Source organism: Alternaria rosae (genome assembly GCF_020736505.1).
Source record: "Alternaria rosae strain MPI-PUGE-AT-0040 chromosome Unknown BKA58scaffold_3, whole genome shotgun sequence".
Classification (NCBI taxonomy): domain Eukaryota; kingdom Fungi; phylum Ascomycota; class Dothideomycetes; order Pleosporales; family Pleosporaceae; genus Alternaria; species Alternaria rosae.
The window spans coordinates 1,121,249-1,137,162 of record NW_025763572.1 but is presented as its reverse complement, the minus strand read 5'-3'; the positions used below and the strand labels follow the sequence as shown (position 1 = coordinate 1,137,162).

Sequence of the window (15,914 nt, the reverse complement as noted above, 5' to 3'; positions counted from 1 at the left end):
CATCAACCCCCAAGGATACGAGGCTGACTCTGCAAGCACACTTTGCTAACATAATTTCCCCGCAGTTATACTTCTTTTGCTGCTGGTGCTGTTGGCTTCCCATCAGAACAAGCACAGATCAATGTGGATCATTCACCGAGGTATTCTGCAAGTAAGGCATCTAGTCTAAGTAGCATAGCATAACGCTCCGATGTCATTTTATTTGTGCAAATCTTCCGTCTTATGACTTGTCCTTCATGGCTCGCAGCGCTCCCATGACATCGATAGGCTCAGTCTTGCCAGTAACCTTCTGGAGTTCGGGGTCATCGACGCGCATGAATACGTTGTGCTTCTTCTCGTCGCCGATCGTGAATTTGCCCTGCGTCTGCTTATTCTCTTGTGAGAATGTGTCAAGCTTTTTGATGGCATCATTGTTCAGCACGCTCTTCGCGAACTTGACATTGCCCTTCGTGTACTCGTGCCCAGGGTAGACCTTTGTGTCATCTGGAAGAGCCGCTAGGGTCTCATTCAGAGCCTTATGCATCTGTTCTGGAGTGCCTTCGAAGAACCGCCCGCAGCCGCCGATGAACAGTGTATCTCCGGTAAAAACGGCGCGATCGTTGCCGTCTTCGAAATAGAAGCATATGCTGTCCTGTGTATGGCATGGTGTGTGGAGCGCTTTGACGTTGATGGAACCGATCTTGAAGGTACTGTTGTGGCTGGGTGTCTCGGAGACCTTGTCGCAATCACGACCGCCAATTACGGGCAAGCCGAATGCTTTGATCTATGAAAACGGTTAGCTGATGAACTTACACCCTGCTTGCTTCTTTCTAAACTTACTGTATCGACATTACCTCCTGCATGGTCTCCATGGCTAATCTATACGTCAGCGAAGTCGCAATGTGTAGCGCAGTTGCCCTACTGGTGAGTGTTGATGATCTTGGTCAGCTTGAGACCTCCGGTGGTAGTCTGTTCCCGCAATACAGGTAGAACTCTATAGCCAGGTCAGCTAACCGCCTTCTTCTCTATGTCTACTAGCGTACTCTGGAGGGTTGGCAGGGTCAATGATAACTGCTTCTTTAGTCTTGTCGTCTGAGACTAGGTAGGCATAGTTGTTGCCCGAACCCTCCCCTAATTAGCGAGTTAGATTGTGTCTGATGGCTCGAGATGCTTCATCAGGGTGCTCGTACACATGGGAATTGATTGGATATGCATGTTGCGTGCAGATGGAGACGATGGCTGCTTGGCGTCAACTCAGATTCGAGATTGTGGTTGTAACTGCTCACGATTACCTTGGGAATGGTGCGAGAGATTGATGCTAGCGAGTATCGTTTGATGATCGTAGTAAACACGCTCATGAGGAAGATACCGAACAGAAATTGACGGAGGTTTGAGGAGGGCATGGAGCTTTGCGATGGCCGAGATGATGATGACGTTATCGCTTGTTATCGATAAGTTTTTGTCACGTGAAAGGCGTCCCACGTGTCTAGCTGCTTGCCGAACGCGTTCGCCTCAAGAACACGAGCACTTCCCAAATGGCACGGCATGCGGCATATCTTCTTTATCGCAACAATGATCAAGGCACGACGCGTTTCAATGAGGAGATCTTCCAATACACTATCACCATGGAACTGATGGTACCCATACGCCTGACAAACACCTAAATCAAACCCAGCCATGCCATATCGATGCTCATATACAGTCATAACGATCGTCCAACATTACAACGTCCCAACTACAGCAGTGCCTTCAGCCTCTTCTGCAGCTCCGGCTTCTCGGATGATCCTTCACCCCTCAAGCGCTGCTCCTGAGGGTCGTGCAATGGATCTCGAGTCACTGTGGCCTTGATCTTCTTGCCGAAGTACTCAATCTCCACGGACTTCCCTTCGCTCACACTGCTGGGTAGCCATGCGTATGCAACAGGCTTGCGTACAGTGTAGCCGAAGGCGGCGCTGGTAACGTAGCCGGCTCTCTGGCCTTCGACAAAGACAGGCTCTTTGCCCAGAGCCATCGAACGACCGTCATCGACTGTCAAGCACCGGAGTCTCTTATACGCTGCCTTCCTCGAGAGTTGCTCTAGCGCAGCCTTGCCAACGTATTCCGCCTTCTTGTCCATCTGGATCGCGTACGTCACGCCGGCTTCCCAAGGGTTGTGCTCGGAGGTCATATCGGAACCTGAGGCTCGGATGCCCTTCTCGATGCGCAGTCCGTTGAAGGCAGCGCGACCAGCAGCGACCAGACCGTGGGGCTTACCTGACTTCCACAATATGTCCCAAAGACGCTGGCCGTACTCAGGTGTGGTCTGAATCTCCCAGCCAAACTCTCCGACGAACGATTTTCGGAACATGGTGACGGGAATCCCAGCTATGCTTGTCTTCTTCACACCCATGTACGGCAGGCCTTTGTTGCTGTAGTCATCGGAGCTGACCGTGCGAATGACGTCCCGCGCGCGGGGCCCCCAAAGACCAAGGCAGCATGTGCTTCCGGTGATGTCTCGCACCTGCGCCCACTGGCCAGACGTGTGCTTATGTTGACGGCGAGCTTCGCGCGTGAGGTAGGCAAGATCGGTCGCTGTGTTTGCACCTACTTGGAAGAGGTCGTCCTCGATTCTCGAAACGAAAATGTCGCTCAGCACGCCACCGTGGCCGTTGACGAGTAGTGTATGAGTGATAGCGCCCGCTTGCTTGGAAACGTCACTCGTCGTCAATCTCTCGAGCAAGTGGACGGCACCAGGACCTGAGATCTCGAACCTGTGGAAAGTTGTCATGTCATACAACGCTACTGCATTCCGTGTCTTCCAGGCTTCCGCCGCGGCAATTGGTGAGTAGAACTTGGATGACCAGGCGTCCCGATCAACAGGCTTCCAGTCTTCCGGTAGGGTGTTGACCAAGTCTGCGTTCGCTTCGTACCAGTGTGGACGCTCCCAGCCTCCTACCTCCAGGAAGAAGGCGCCTTGTTCCTGTTGTCGTGCGTAGAATGGGCTGACGCGAAGGTTGCGAGGGTTCTCTTTCGGCGCGAGAGGGTGGATGATGTCGTAAATCTCGACGAAGTTCTGTTGCGAGGTTTCGCTGACGTATTCTGGGCTAAGCTGCACTTCCTCGAATCGTGTCAACTCACACTCAGCAATGTCGATAGTTGAACGGCCCTCTGTAAGGGTTTCTGCCACTGCTCGAGCTACACCGGCCGAATGGGTCACCCATACGGCTTCGGCGACCCAGAAGTTGTCTAGATTGGGAGCTTGTCCAACGACGGATCCACCATCTGGCGTGAAAGAGAAGATACCATTAAAGCCGTCTGCGATCTCGGTGTTACGCAAGACCGGAAGCAGCTCTTTGGTAGCCTTCCAGGCGGGCTCAAAGTCCTCTGGTGTGAAGTCCAGACGAGAAGGCATGTGCTTCTCATCGACATGTTTGGGTGTCACTCCTAGGTCTGAAGCCTTGACGGGCATCGGACGATGGCCATAGTATCCGATACCAAACTGTTCGCCATGCTCTCGGTAGTATAAGTCTTGGTCTTGATGTCGCAAAATCGGCAGCTCGGCGTTCATTGCGTTGATCTTCTTGTTGACTTCGCGGTTCTCGAGGCCCGGGACAGCTGTGGTCTTCGCGTACTGGTGCCCCAGAGGGAGGAGAGGAACCTTCAGCCCAATCATAGCTCCAATCTCTACGCCCCAGAAGCCAGCACATGATACAACTATATCCGCTGGCACAGAACCGTTGTTGGTTGTCACACCGGTGACACGGCCTTCCGCTTGTTCGATTCCGGTAACGACGGTGTGCTCGAGGTACTTGACGCCGGCGTTGCGCGTGTTCTCGATGAGGATCTGTGTCGCACGAGCTGCGAGTGCTAGGCCGTCGCTTGGAATGTGAAGACCACCTAGCACCATATCCTTGTTGAGCAGGGGGTACTTCTCAAGACATTCATCGGGGCCGATCAGATTTGCCTCGATACCCCATGATTGCGCATACCCGTGTTTGCGCTTGAGTTCCTCCAGCCGTTCTGGAGTTGTCGCAACTTCCAAGCCACCCAATTGGTTGAAGCAGTTTTGTCCGTCTTTCTCGAGCGCTTGCAGCTTTTCGACTGTGTACTTCGCGAGCAAGGTCATCGTTTTCGAGGGATTAGTCTGGAAGACTAAGCCAGGCGCATGCGATGTTGAGCCACCGGGCATGCTCAATGGACCCTGCTCAACTACGGTGATGTTGTTCCATCCTCGTGAAACCAGCTCATCAGCGAGGTTAGTGCCGACAACGCCGGCGCCGATTATGACAACGCGCTGGGAGGTCGCCATTGCAAAAGAATTGAAAAGTATGGAATTGGATAGTTGGTCCCCCAAGGCTGTAGGAGGAACTCCTCTTAAAGCTGCTTGCACCCGCGATAACGGACCATTTCACTACGCTCTGCCATCATAGATGCCGAAACTAAGCGCAGCGCAAACTTCAATTGGCAAAATAATTCCCATGGTGTGGCCAACGGCAGAGTGATGCACGAAAGCAGCCCACCGCCCCGCTTGCAATACTTACGACATTGGTGGGGAAGATGCCAGTCGTGGATGTAGGGTCCTGATGTCCATTTTGGGACTAGTGATTATGGTGCGGACGCATGGAGGCGAATCGTCTCGGGACTACATAGCCTGCAACAACCCCGCCTCGCGTGTGCGCAACACCATCCCGTCATTCTCACGATCTTTACTCCAACCCAAAATTCTTTTCATCTGATGTCAGACCTGGATTTCAGGTAAGTCTGCATAGTATGGAGAGCTTAGCATGCTTTTCCCGTCAATCGGACCTGATGCGGTTGTTCTGCCGCAAAAGTTCACCGACCTTGCTCGCTGCAATATATCATTGTAACAAGGATAAGCATTGCTTCAACATTGAAGGTGATTTTCCGCCATCAAACCTTGCGCCAACCCATCGCGACCCAAAGAGCCGGTGTGCAAAACACTAGGCATTGAAGCGTTGCGACACAAGCCATGCGACAACAACCCTCCCGGACCCAGCCTCGATGCTACGGGGTTTCTCGAGAGCACACCCCCTTTAATCGGCAATTGCGCAGCACCACGTGCAGAAAGGCAGAACCATCTGGACCATGATGCCGACCCCGTGTGGTGTCACCCACATCGCATGCCCTCGATCACTGAGTCGCGCCCTGAGCAGTCTTCGCAATGGACTCACCTTGAAGTTGTCTCTGATTGCATTCATCGATGAGTCGATGATGCGAGACAAGCGACAACTTATATCGCCAAATCACCCCAAACGCCTCCAGTGTCAAGTCAGGCCCAACGCAACACTTTGCTGCGCTGTCAGCACCATTCGGGCAAAATCACGACTGCGATTGCCGAAAGCACCCAAAGCCTCCCGACTACTCTCCATACTATCAGGAGGGGTAGTGAGACGCAAGTTGCTACGGTAATCATCTACGAATAGGGGCGCTGCCATCCAGACCAGTGACGCCTTGCTGTCGTATACGTTGCGCGACTCATGCCGCGCCACTTCGCACTCACTGACAACGCGCTCAATGATGTGTATGCTCCGACCTTCGCTTGATACCCTCGATCAGAGTACGACGGGCTATAGTCTAGCAGACGTTATCAGCTGCGGTACCACACCCAAGCCGGACAGCTCATCGAGATAGCATCGCTATCTTGATATCTCGAAGATAACAGCTGCGATCAACATCGTCAGCGAATATTCTCGATAAGGGCGCGATAGCACTTGGATAATGCGACCGTAATAGTTCCGTCAGAACTTGGTGGTCGCAGACTCATCGCGCCTTGGGCTGGCGTCCGTTGTCCGCATTTGGAAATCAGATCCATTCAAGTCCGTGCCAACATGAGGGGCAATGACGAGAACGGTCTATACGTTCAGTCACCATGACTTTCTCCTGCATTACATGCACAGTCAATGAAACTACTCTGGGGTAATACGACGCTGCCCAGTAACATGACGCCGTTAAGCTCAAGCACAATATTCTAGAATGTTGAATTGATCACGATGGCAGAACGTGCGGTAACGGAGAGACGTAAAGAATAGTCAGGTTGTGTGGCGCTTGACGGTCACCTGCAGCCGAATTACGTTCCTACATCCCACTGGTTATCGCTCCTCGGGCGCGAATGGAAGCCATAACCCCATGGGGACTTAGTTGTTTGTCTTACTTGATAAGGTTGAGGAGTTAAGAGTCTAGAGAAGAGGGTATAATAACGCCCGCAACATCCGCAACCTGACCTTCATCGTCTCTAACAGACTTGCCCAACACACAATCGTGGTCGCTTCCAACTACCTTTAGCACGCCACTATTCTAAAACAAGCACAACATCACATTTCAATACACATTCTTCATAATGGTCGGGTCACTCCTGAGCTACCTTGGCTTTGGCGGCTCAGCCGCCGCACAGGCTCCACCGGAGAACCAGCCTGTACGGGCCCTCCCTGCCAACTGGTATACCTCTGAAGAGATGTACCAACTTGAGCGACGCGCTATTTTCACCAGAAGATGGCTCATTCTTACCCACAAATCGAGACTCGCGAACCCTGGCGACTTCCTTCGCTACAACGTCGCCAACTACGACATCGTCGTCTCCAAGGACCGGTCCGGTGAGATCAACGCATTCCACAACGTATGCAGACACCGCGCATATCCCGTCGTCGAGAAGGATGGAGGTAATGCCAAGATCTTCTCCTGCAAGTACCACGGCTGGTCATATGGCCTCAACGGCAAGCTCGCGAAGGCGCCGGGATACCAAGAGCTCCAAAACTTTGAGAAGGCCAAGAACGGTCTCTTCCCCATTCACACACGTATCGACCGCAACGGCTTTGTCTGGATCAACATGGATGCGAAGAAGGAGCCCGAAGTATCGTGGGAGTCACAGTTCGACCACGTCGATGAACAGGCACGCTTCGGTCAATTCAACTTTGACGACTACGAGTTTGACCACACCTGGAACCTCGACGGGCCATTTAACTGGAAGATTCTCGCAGACAACTTCAACGAGTGCTACCACTGCAAGAGCACACACCCCGATCTCACAACAGGTTTGATCGACCTCGAGAGCTACGACGTCTACTGCTCAGCCGACCACATCCAGCACGACCCCAAGACCCCTCAAGACCGCAAGGACCTCGGCCAAGAGATCTGCTCCACATATTGCTTCCCCAACGCCTCCTTCACCGTCACAAAACACTTCCTCTTCATGCAGAAGTTCATGCCCAAGTCACCTACCGAGTCAGTCATGTACTACGAGGTCTGGCGCAACAAGCACTCAAAGGAAGAGGACTTTCTCCTCATCAGCGACACCTACAAGCGCGTCATGGGCGAGGACAAGGTTCTATGTGAGCGTGCACAGAAGAACATCGAGGCTGGCATCTTCGTCAACGGCGAGCTTCACCCACACATGGAGAAGGGTCCCCTCTTCTTCCAGAAGCGATGTCGTGAGATTGTCATGGAGCACGGCGCGAAGGAGAAGAAGGCCGGTCAGAAGATCTGGCCTGCTAAGCAGCAACTCGAGCCTACTGGTACCTCAGCCATCAGCAAAGAAATGGAAGACTTCTGCGAGGGTCTTGCCTGTGGCAATGACAACGAGAAGAGCGATCTTGCTTGGTAAGCAGAGACTTGACTGTCACGATTCATGATGCATGGCCTTGGTGTTTGGGTGTTATGAGTACTGGAGGCTTTGAACTCGTACTTTGGGGTTTGTTGTTTGACAACATTCTTTGTTATGACTCTTAGCGATGATTTCCATAGCGCATATATTCCTTCCCTTTCTCTATGTAGAATCCATCTTTATGTCTTTACGACACATTGTCTTTGGCTCTTTTAGTGACACGCATTTGTGGGTATGGGTTTGACCCTGTCTGCTTCTTCCTTTAGCATGACGTATCAGTATCCCAATCTTTCTTCCTCAGATGAGCACATCCGCGCGTCGTCGCAGTACGAGATCTGCACCGCCGTTAACGGACTTTTGATATCGCACGGTGTTTCGGTCCTAATTGGGAAAGATTGTGCGCCGTCCAATCAGATGCAGTGGTGCTACTTGAGATAGTCGTTGGTTCGCGAACGATGCGATAACGATGACGGTTCAGATGAGCTGATGATAGCGCATGAAGGAGTTGAGTAATCAGTATGGTGACGATTATTTGACTAAAGGTGAAGGCACCGAAATTCGATGATGGGAGCTGCATCTGGCGCGACGAAATCAACCTTTGCGATGCACCCATCTTTGCAGAGCCCTATCCAGCGTCACACAAGTACACGTGGTCATCATGGAGAACTGATGAGATATCGCCATTACCTTAGTGGCAATACGCAGAATGCCATATGTGCGATCCATCCCAAAGCATGGCGCATGTCACGTTATGTGATGACGTCATCAAAGCGCATCACCATCAGGTGTCGCATTGCTTCGTGAGATTTGGCATTCTTTGTATATTTCTTTCTTTTTGTTAAGAAAAGCTCTCACCTGAAGGAGAACAGGAAGTAGACGCAGACACTCTGACAGATCAGAGCAAAACATGCCAAGAATTTCACGTTATTGCGACAGCTGATGACGCGCGGGGCGTAATTGACATGCTTTGTATGAAGCCCCTCATCACAACGCAGAATTGACAAAAAAAAACATACATCAATAGCCTAGCCAAAGATCACATCAAAGACCCTCACATCAACCAAGTCGGGTACCATGTCCGAGGCCAAGAACATCGTCTTCGATATAGTTGGCACGCTTGTGTCGCATGAGCATTTCTACGCCGTCATCGACCAGCGCCTGGGCCCCAAACTCAAGGCCAACAACATCTCCGCCCGTCTACTTGGTTATTCATGGCTCGAGAGCGCAGAGCGTGAATATACCTATCTCTCGATTTCGGGCTCTTACGTACCCTTCGCGAAGGTCTTCGAATCCATCTTCTTCCGCGTTCTGCATTTCGCCGGCGCAGCGGAGCCGCGCAGTGTAGCGACTGAGGAAGATGTGAAGTACTTCATACAGGAGTACAGGAAGTGTGAGGTTCGGCCAGGCGCAAAGGAATGTGTGGATATAATGAAGAAGGCTGGTTGGACGGTCTGGGCGTTCACTAGTGGAGATCGTCCAAGAGTTTTGGGATACTTTGAGAGTGGCAACATTGACATCGACAACGAGCATATTGTTACTTGCGACGATGTTGGTGTGGGAAAGCCAGATCTCAAGGCGTATGAGAAGCTGAAAGAAAAGATCGGTGTTGACGGCAAAGCTGGTGATCTTTGGTTTGCGGCTGCACACGGTTGGGACGTAAGCGCAGCGGGAAGGGCCGGATTCAAAACAGCGTATTGTTTGGTGTTGGAAAAGGAGGCCATGGATGACGTGTTCGGAAAGATGGACATTGTTGCCGAAACGTTGCCTGAACTTGCAGAGAAGGTGACTGCACAGTAAGAATCAATGAGAGTGGACATTATGTTGCACTTGGCTTTTGGTCTGCAAACATGAACTCACCCGTTACTATATTCATTCTCTGTCTAACTATACATCCAAGAAACGTAGTGGGAAATAAGGTTGAACTCCACCTGGGAGTGCAGCTATGTGAATGTGAAAAAATAAAACAAAGCAACATTGAATTGGTATCTATTGGAACCACTCACGGCTCCGGCAGTACCAGAGATAGGAACGATTCAAAATCCCTCCCTCCGCACGAGGGAGGTTAGGAAACCACGGTGAAGCGGGTATCAATCGAGCCTGCCATTCTCCCACATCGCTCCTCCAGAAGATGCTGAGCGCAATCACTGCGAAGACCAGAACGACAAACGCGTAAAAAAACATGCAAACTACCAAGAAGTAAAATGGACCTTTAGCAATCTTCGTCAGCTCGAGATCATAGCGATATCGCTCCTCAAGATTCGGGGCTGGGCTGTAAACACCAGCTGCAAGCGCCAAAAAGGTTTGGCTGAACGCTAGTTCCATCGCATCCATAACCGTCAAATTGGTAAGTAACACGGACATCGCAGCTTTCTCGTAGAGTGCATAACTACCAAAGCCGGCTTGCAGTGGCGCTTTGACGATGGCTGCGGTGCGTGGTTCGGCTCGAGTCGTGTTGAAAGTGTAAACATTGCCATCGACGAGTGAGTATGTGACGTCGTAGACGGTTGAAGTGCACGAGAGTGCAAAGCCTACGCGGCCGTCACTCACCCCGACAACAATTCCTTTGGGTACCTGTGGATCGTTGAAGTGTTCAAGACCACCAATGTTGATACTGTCCACGATGACTGTGACGTTATAGCTGAAAGGATTCAGCTGAGATGCGATGGAGACACTTCGTGGGTCCCCGCTGTTACCGTCGTAGAATGTGGTGTTCCAACCTTTGAGCCGCTCTAAACCGTTCGCCGGTATCTCATTCAAGTCGCCGTTCAATGAATCTGAGCAGTGGTATGGTACTGAAGAATCATCTTCTGTGCTGCTACGCAACCCACATTCTTGAGTAACAGGACGGCACTTGGTCACAATGGAGGTTGTGTTCGCGATATAGTCGAGACCAAGTCTGTCGTAATCTCCGCTCACGATGTCCGTTTTCCTGGGCTTTTGGCTGTAACTGTCTTCTTGTGCCGACATAGGATCGAAATAATGGACATGCTGATCGCGTGTCACGCGGTCGATGTGCGTAACGAGTTGCGTAAAATCGAATGTGCCCGAGTCACTAGCGTTCCACAAAGCGTTGAAGTCCTCTTTGTTGTAGTCGCCGGTTTGGTTCAGCAACCCTGCCGCAAGAACTCGATACGCCGTAGGCGCTTGCCAAATTGTCCAAGGACTTGTCTGGTTATCGATCGAGCAAGGAGGTAGAGCGATTTCAGCATATACGTCGGGTATCGTTTCCTGGGGTGGGCATGTCGTTTCATTGATCTTGAAGCTACCAGTGTAGTAAGGAAGTCCAAGATCGACATAAACGCGCTGCACTGTCGGGCCTATAGTTGCTTGCAATACTTTGTCTGCTGTTGTCAGCTTCGTTCGAAATTAGAAAGGCACACAACTACCTCCGACAAGTAACAGTACACTAATGTAATAGTCAGCAACCTATATCCATGTCGTAATAAAGTATATACGTACGTAAGAGCGATAGATATCAAAGCACCTACGCCAGCTATTCTCGTTGCATTCGTGATCCTTGTTTTCCGGACAGGCCATAACCGAAGTATAGTCCAATTGAACAAAACCTTCCGATCGCCTCGTAAAAGTTTCGTCGTATCTTGATCCAGGGAATCATGTCGGTTTGATAGCTCGAGCGCGACAAGGAACGAGAAAAGTAGTAGAAACGGCGAAGCAGCAAGTTGAGCCACGTTGGAGGCAAAGGAACTAGTGAGCGTCACGTGGTGACTGAAGATCTTTGTTGTGAGAAATGAATCATCCAGAGGCTCCATGGGAAGATTTGCGTTCTCCTGGGGTGTATTCTGTATCGTCCAGATCGGGAGTGTGACGAAGAGACAAAGCAGAGTTGCTATGAGAACCAAAGGACAGAACACCGTTACGAAGGCAAGAGCGATCTGAACAATCCCCGAAAGAGTGTGGGTTCTCGCCATTTGTTTCTCAGATTCTACGTCGCTGGAATTCATGCTGGAGGCAATGAAGATTGGCTTCGCAGGATCTTCATTACTGAAGTCTTCCATGCTGGAGGTGCTGAATATGTTGCTGTCTTAATGCATCAGTAAATGTATTCACTCATATCCTAATGCATACTCACCCAATTTCAATAGCGTTCTATTCAGAAGGCGGCCTAGGGAAGAATAATCTAGGCACATCAAGCTTGTGAAAGGTATAAATAAAACACCACACATGGCTCGAATTTTTCCCCTGAATACATTGCAGCTGACACTCCTAGATTCCATGCAGAGTGTAAGTATAAAGTGGCGACAATACTACCCTGGAATATCGTTTGCCTTGTCGTAAGCGCCAATGCAATGTTCGTTGGGAGGGATGGTGTGGTAGTACAAAGACTGACCGGTTCAGTGGCTGACCAACTACAACCAGGCAAACTGCCTTCACAAGAGTGCGCACGCCAGCTGACACTTCTCTCTCCATACCCTGGCATTTGACCACGATTGGGTTCTTGGGTCTGCGCACCGGAAATGAGATAAGTCACTATACTCATGAAAACGACCGTGGTTGGGCCTATGTTGATACTGCTCGAAGCAGGCAGAGACTACTCCTGCAGAATACCTCGGACATGGGCGATGCTCGCTCGTAGTAATGGTAGGATATGAACCCTTCCTCTTGACCGAACGAGATTTTCACAGTAATTGAGGAGAAGGAAGGAGGGTTGCGGCGGGAACGATGATAGCAATCAGCTTAGGACAGCGTCCTTCGTTTGGATCTTGTCCACTATAGGGTGGCAAATCTCGGCACCGCAGAGCGCAGCCTTTGCTCTACAACATACGTGTTTCCTACGACGGCTTCGTGATCTTCTTGCCGCATCACCGGATGACTGACCCGTGGCAGACTCTCGACCACGTGCGAGGTCCCAAATAAGATACAGTGGTGAAGGTGCAAGCCACGCTTCTTTGACTTGGCTAGAACGGTCTTCGAGCATGCTGCGATATGCCATCGCCACCAATTCCCATAGCCTTACTGCTGTGTTCAGGAGCTTACCTACTTCGGCAGGTAGCATGAGAAGGGCGCTTCGCTGGTTATATGCACACCCAGACGACCTATTATTGTGCCAATACTTCCCTATGAGACAGCTGGGACTGCGAGATCTGGCAATTTGATGCAGCAACCGTCGGATCAAAGGGATCGGCTCGGTTATCTTCCTCGCCAGGACGGCAGCACCCGTGTCGAGAGTCAAAGGTCAGACAGTCGTCAATGCCAAGTACTTGCACATTTTTCGTGTGATTGGTCGATTCTCCTGAATCCAGCGACACTGTTGCTGCAAGCACAGTCTGGAACAAGCCTTTGTTCGTGACTTATATGGTGTTAAAACTGAGGGAACGGCTTGGCTTGGCTTGGCCGCGCGGCACGGCACAATGCAACAAGATGGGCGGCCGCGCGGCACCCGGCAACGCCTTCCCAGTACAATGCCATGAGCCACTCGCTGAACGCATCAAGTCCCGTACTCGATTTTCGAATGGCGGTGTTCACAAAAGCAAGGAGAAGTCTAGAAGGTGTTCTTTTTGGGGTTGGATCAGGGCTGGACTACTAACGGCAAAAGTGGACTCGCTAATGGTCACCCCATCTACCTGCTACCAATCCGCCAGGGCGCTGCTGGCGCTGAACCTCTCCAACCTAGCACCTAGTACCCGGCGCGCGCGACCTAACGGCTGCGCTTGATATCATCGGCAATCTTCTCTGCCAACGCGTATATCGTACTCTGATGGAAAGTTAGTGATGCACCAACGAAGCGGGATAAAGATGACCTACCTGTGGATGCCCAGGAGGCAACAGTGCAAAAGAGCTGGCGTCGACCACCCTCAGACCGGTCACGCCGATAACCTTCGCCTTGCTATCCACCACCGCATCTGGATCATCGATTTTCCCCATCTTGCACGTACAAGACGCGTGCCACACAGTCATCAGCTGCCATTGTTAGTACATGCAGGATCGGTAGACTAGGAAGACTTACTGTGTCGCGAACGGTATTGAGGATTTGCTCGTCAGTCTCAACCTTAGGTCCAGGGAAGTATTCCTTCGTATCCGCAAGACCAGCCTTCATGGCGTCTGTAGCAAAGGCTTGACGCATGCGCTTGTAGGCAGCGACTGCAAGGGCTTGATCAGTGGGGTCAGTCAACCAGCCCGGGTCGATTGAAGGCAGCTGAGCTGTGCTAGAGCTTGTGATAGTCACTGAGCCACGCGAGAGGGGCGCAACGAGAGCGCCGAGAATGGACGCGTATTGGTAGCCGTCCTTGGGCTGGCTTGCGAAGAGACTGGAGAAATCACCAATATAGCCAGGTGCAGAGAGGTATTCGATCTCGGGCCAAGAAGCAGGAAACTGATCCAACACTGCCGCAGCTTCTGACGAGATGAGGTTGCGAGGAGCCTTTTCCCAGGCTAGGAAGTCGCAGACGGGGTTGGTGAGTGGACCACGCTTATGCACGCTGTAATCGAATGCGAACTGAGCGCCAACATACAGAAGATCATTGGCTAATTTTGTGAACGTCTGGACTTTGTGGCGGTAGGTTGGACCGAAGAAAATATGATCTTGCATATTCTGACCAACACCACGACGATCAGCAATAACGGGAATGTTGAACTTCTTGAGTTGTGCCGCAGGACCGACTCCAGAGACCATAAGCAGCTGGGGAGATTGGAAAGCACCGGCTGAAAGGATCACTTCTCGCTTTGCGGTAAGGATGCTTCCAAGGGGTAGCTTGACACCAGTGGCGCGCTTCTCGTTATTGAAGATGACCTTCTCAGCGCGTGTCAGAGTGTATACCTTGAGGTTAGAACGACTCTTCGCAGCCTCAAGAAAGGTTGTTTGGCTCGATGCGCGCTTCTGGTTTCCGGGCGTGATCGTCGAGCTACAGTACTGTGCTCCCATGAGTTCTCCGGAGTTGAAGTCGGGCCTGGTTTGGATACCAATGCCGTTCATACCTCCCTCCATGTAGCTCGAGAAAGGTCCAGCGTAGTTCGCGTAAGAAACATCGAGAGGCCCACCGCTAGTATCGAAGGCACTCGCGACGTATTCGGCCGAGGCGTTGCTTGCACGGAGATTGGTATTGGGTGGTGTAAACTTGACAGACTTCTTGAAGTACGGCATCAAGTTGTCGAAAGTGTACGAGTCGTCTCCGACTTGGTCTGCCCAGCGTTGGTACGAGCCGCGATCGCCGCGCTGGTAGATCATGAAGTTTCGAGCCGAGCTTCCACCCAGGCATTTTCCTCGCGCGTACTTCACTCGTCTACCATTTGCGCCGGCTTGAGGAGCTGTAATGAAGTTCCAGTCTACAAGAAGGTTCTGATCCAATGGGCTGGAGCCTGACCACAACACATCCCCAGCTGGAGTCGACGATAGAAGCGGATTCGTGACCTGGTAGAGAGCACCGGCCTCGATTACAGCGACCTTCATGGTGCTGTCTTCTGACAACCGATTCGCAAGTGTAAGACCTGCGGTACCACCCTTTACTAGGTGTTAGCATACCCGTTTCTTCGTATGCTGGAGCGAAATAGATGTGCGACAACGTACACCGATGATGACATAGTCGAATTCTGCGTTCTGTCTCTTTTCGTGCTCTGCAACCGGTACAGCAGAGACTAAGGAAGTTAACAAAGCAACGAGTGACAGTGAAGTTCGCATGATGACTGGCGTTGGAAGATCAAGAAGCTGCAGTCTCCCGATGATGCCATATCAAACCTGGCGATCATTCTTCCTATATACACGCTTCTGCTCCATCCAAGTCCTGGGCATTGCTAGTGATATCCGAATGCCGGGCTCAATCACAGACTATGGCTTTTCTGCGATCTTGGACATCACGTTAAGTTGGAAAAGTTACGAACTACAACACCCCCAGGCCTGGTCTGGAGAGCATGGCGCAATAAAAGGCTGAGCTCAAGTAGGTCTAGAGTAAGGATACCTAGCCACTTTGAACGGAAGATTACCCGCCAAGCTTTTTTATCCAGGTTCATCGCTCGGCTGCATCTGCCTATGAAACATTGGCTTCTATTTCACGAACACTCAGCCAGCGTGAGAATGCTTTTTATGTAATCGTAGCTCAAAGCCACAGAATATAGTTTATTGGAGGCTTCAGATGCCCCGAAGAGCCGAGGCCGAGTTAGCAAGCTTCCCTATGATTATTTAGGCATGAGTCTGAGCGCATTGGAACTCATAGCCCTATCCCTGGAGACAGCCGTTTGGAGCCAAATTTAAGTACCGCCTGCGTGCGCTATAGAATCCGTGCCGTCTTTTGGTCTCTGGGCTCGAGCGCTAGCGGATGTTTGAGCTGGAACTTTAGCCGAGTTTTTGTTTTTGGTATTGGGAGCTTGATGACGTTGTATGCTTTTG

At 51.3% G+C, this 15,914-nt stretch overlaps 6 protein-coding genes across 6 annotated transcripts; 2 read left to right on the top strand and 4 right to left on the bottom strand.

The window, feature by feature from the left end:
- Positions 1-220: 220 nt before the first annotated feature.
- Positions 221-1,382, bottom strand: BKA58DRAFT_437432 (beta-lactamase-like protein; the record flags this gene model as incomplete). The annotated part of the gene is made up of 6 exons (XM_046173490.1): positions 221-763; positions 820-853; positions 902-973; positions 1,023-1,110; positions 1,170-1,218; positions 1,272-1,382. The coding sequence occupies 6 exons, from the start codon at positions 1,380-1,382 to the stop codon at positions 221-223; spliced, it is 897 nt and encodes a 298-aa protein (XP_046027427.1).
- Positions 1,383-1,471: 89 nt separating this feature from the next.
- BKA58DRAFT_121977 (dimethylglycine dehydrogenase mitochondrial precursor) lies at positions 1,472-4,665 on the bottom strand. Its single transcript, XM_046164177.1, has one exon. It carries the CDS (start codon positions 4,265-4,267, stop codon positions 1,715-1,717), a length of 2,553 nt encoding a protein of 850 aa, XP_046027426.1. The 5' UTR covers positions 4,268-4,665; the 3' UTR covers positions 1,472-1,714.
- Positions 4,666-6,017: 1,352 nt separating this feature from the next.
- On the top strand, positions 6,018-7,997 carry BKA58DRAFT_334683 (naphthalene 1,2-dioxygenase subunit alpha). Its single transcript, XM_046168226.1, has 2 exons — positions 6,018-6,050; positions 6,284-7,997. Exon 2 carries the CDS (start codon positions 6,317-6,319, stop codon positions 7,574-7,576), a length of 1,260 nt encoding a protein of 419 aa, XP_046027425.1. The 5' UTR covers positions 6,018-6,050; positions 6,284-6,316; the 3' UTR covers positions 7,577-7,997.
- A 653-nt stretch (positions 7,998-8,650) lies between these two features.
- On the top strand, positions 8,651-9,373 carry BKA58DRAFT_409831 (HAD-like domain-containing protein; the record flags this gene model as incomplete). The annotated part of the gene is made up of 1 exon (XM_046172172.1): positions 8,651-9,373. The coding sequence occupies one exon, from the start codon at positions 8,651-8,653 to the stop codon at positions 9,371-9,373; it is 723 nt and encodes a 240-aa protein (XP_046027424.1).
- A 189-nt stretch (positions 9,374-9,562) lies between these two features.
- BKA58DRAFT_356835 (uncharacterized protein) lies at positions 9,563-11,538 on the bottom strand (the record flags this gene model as incomplete). Its single annotated transcript, XM_046168669.1, has 2 exons — positions 9,563-10,930; positions 11,032-11,538. The coding sequence occupies 2 exons, from the start codon at positions 11,536-11,538 to the stop codon at positions 9,563-9,565; spliced, it is 1,875 nt and encodes a 624-aa protein (XP_046027423.1).
- Positions 11,539-13,049: 1,511 nt separating this feature from the next.
- Positions 13,050-15,653, bottom strand: BKA58DRAFT_356834 (GMC oxidoreductase). The gene is made up of 4 exons (XM_046168668.1): positions 15,099-15,653; positions 13,542-15,032; positions 13,340-13,495; positions 13,050-13,289 (listed from the first exon to the last, which is right to left on the bottom strand). Exons 1-4 carry the CDS (start codon positions 15,207-15,209, stop codon positions 13,233-13,235), a joined length of 1,815 nt encoding a protein of 604 aa, XP_046027422.1. The 5' UTR covers positions 15,210-15,653; the 3' UTR covers positions 13,050-13,232.
- Between the last annotated feature and the right edge of the window lie 261 nt (positions 15,654-15,914).

Coding starts and splice junctions, on each gene's coding strand:
- BKA58DRAFT_121977 (XM_046164177.1), bottom strand. CDS start 4,267: ATGGCGACCTCCCAGCGCGTTGTCATAATCGGCGCCGGCGTTGTCGGC.
- BKA58DRAFT_334683 (XM_046168226.1), top strand. CDS start 6,317: ATGGTCGGGTCACTCCTGAGCTACCTTGGCTTTGGCGGCTCAGCCGCC.
- BKA58DRAFT_356834 (XM_046168668.1), bottom strand. CDS start 15,209: ATGCGAACTTCACTGTCACTCGTTGCTTTGTTAACTTCCTTAGTCTCT. Junction 15,033..15,098: donor TCGACTATGTCATCATCGGT/GTACGTTGTCGC, acceptor CACCTAGTAAAG/GGTGGTACCGCAGGTCTTAC. Junction 13,496..13,541: donor TCAATACCGTTCGCGACACA/GTAAGTCTTCCT, acceptor TAACAATGGCAG/CTGATGACTGTGTGGCACGC.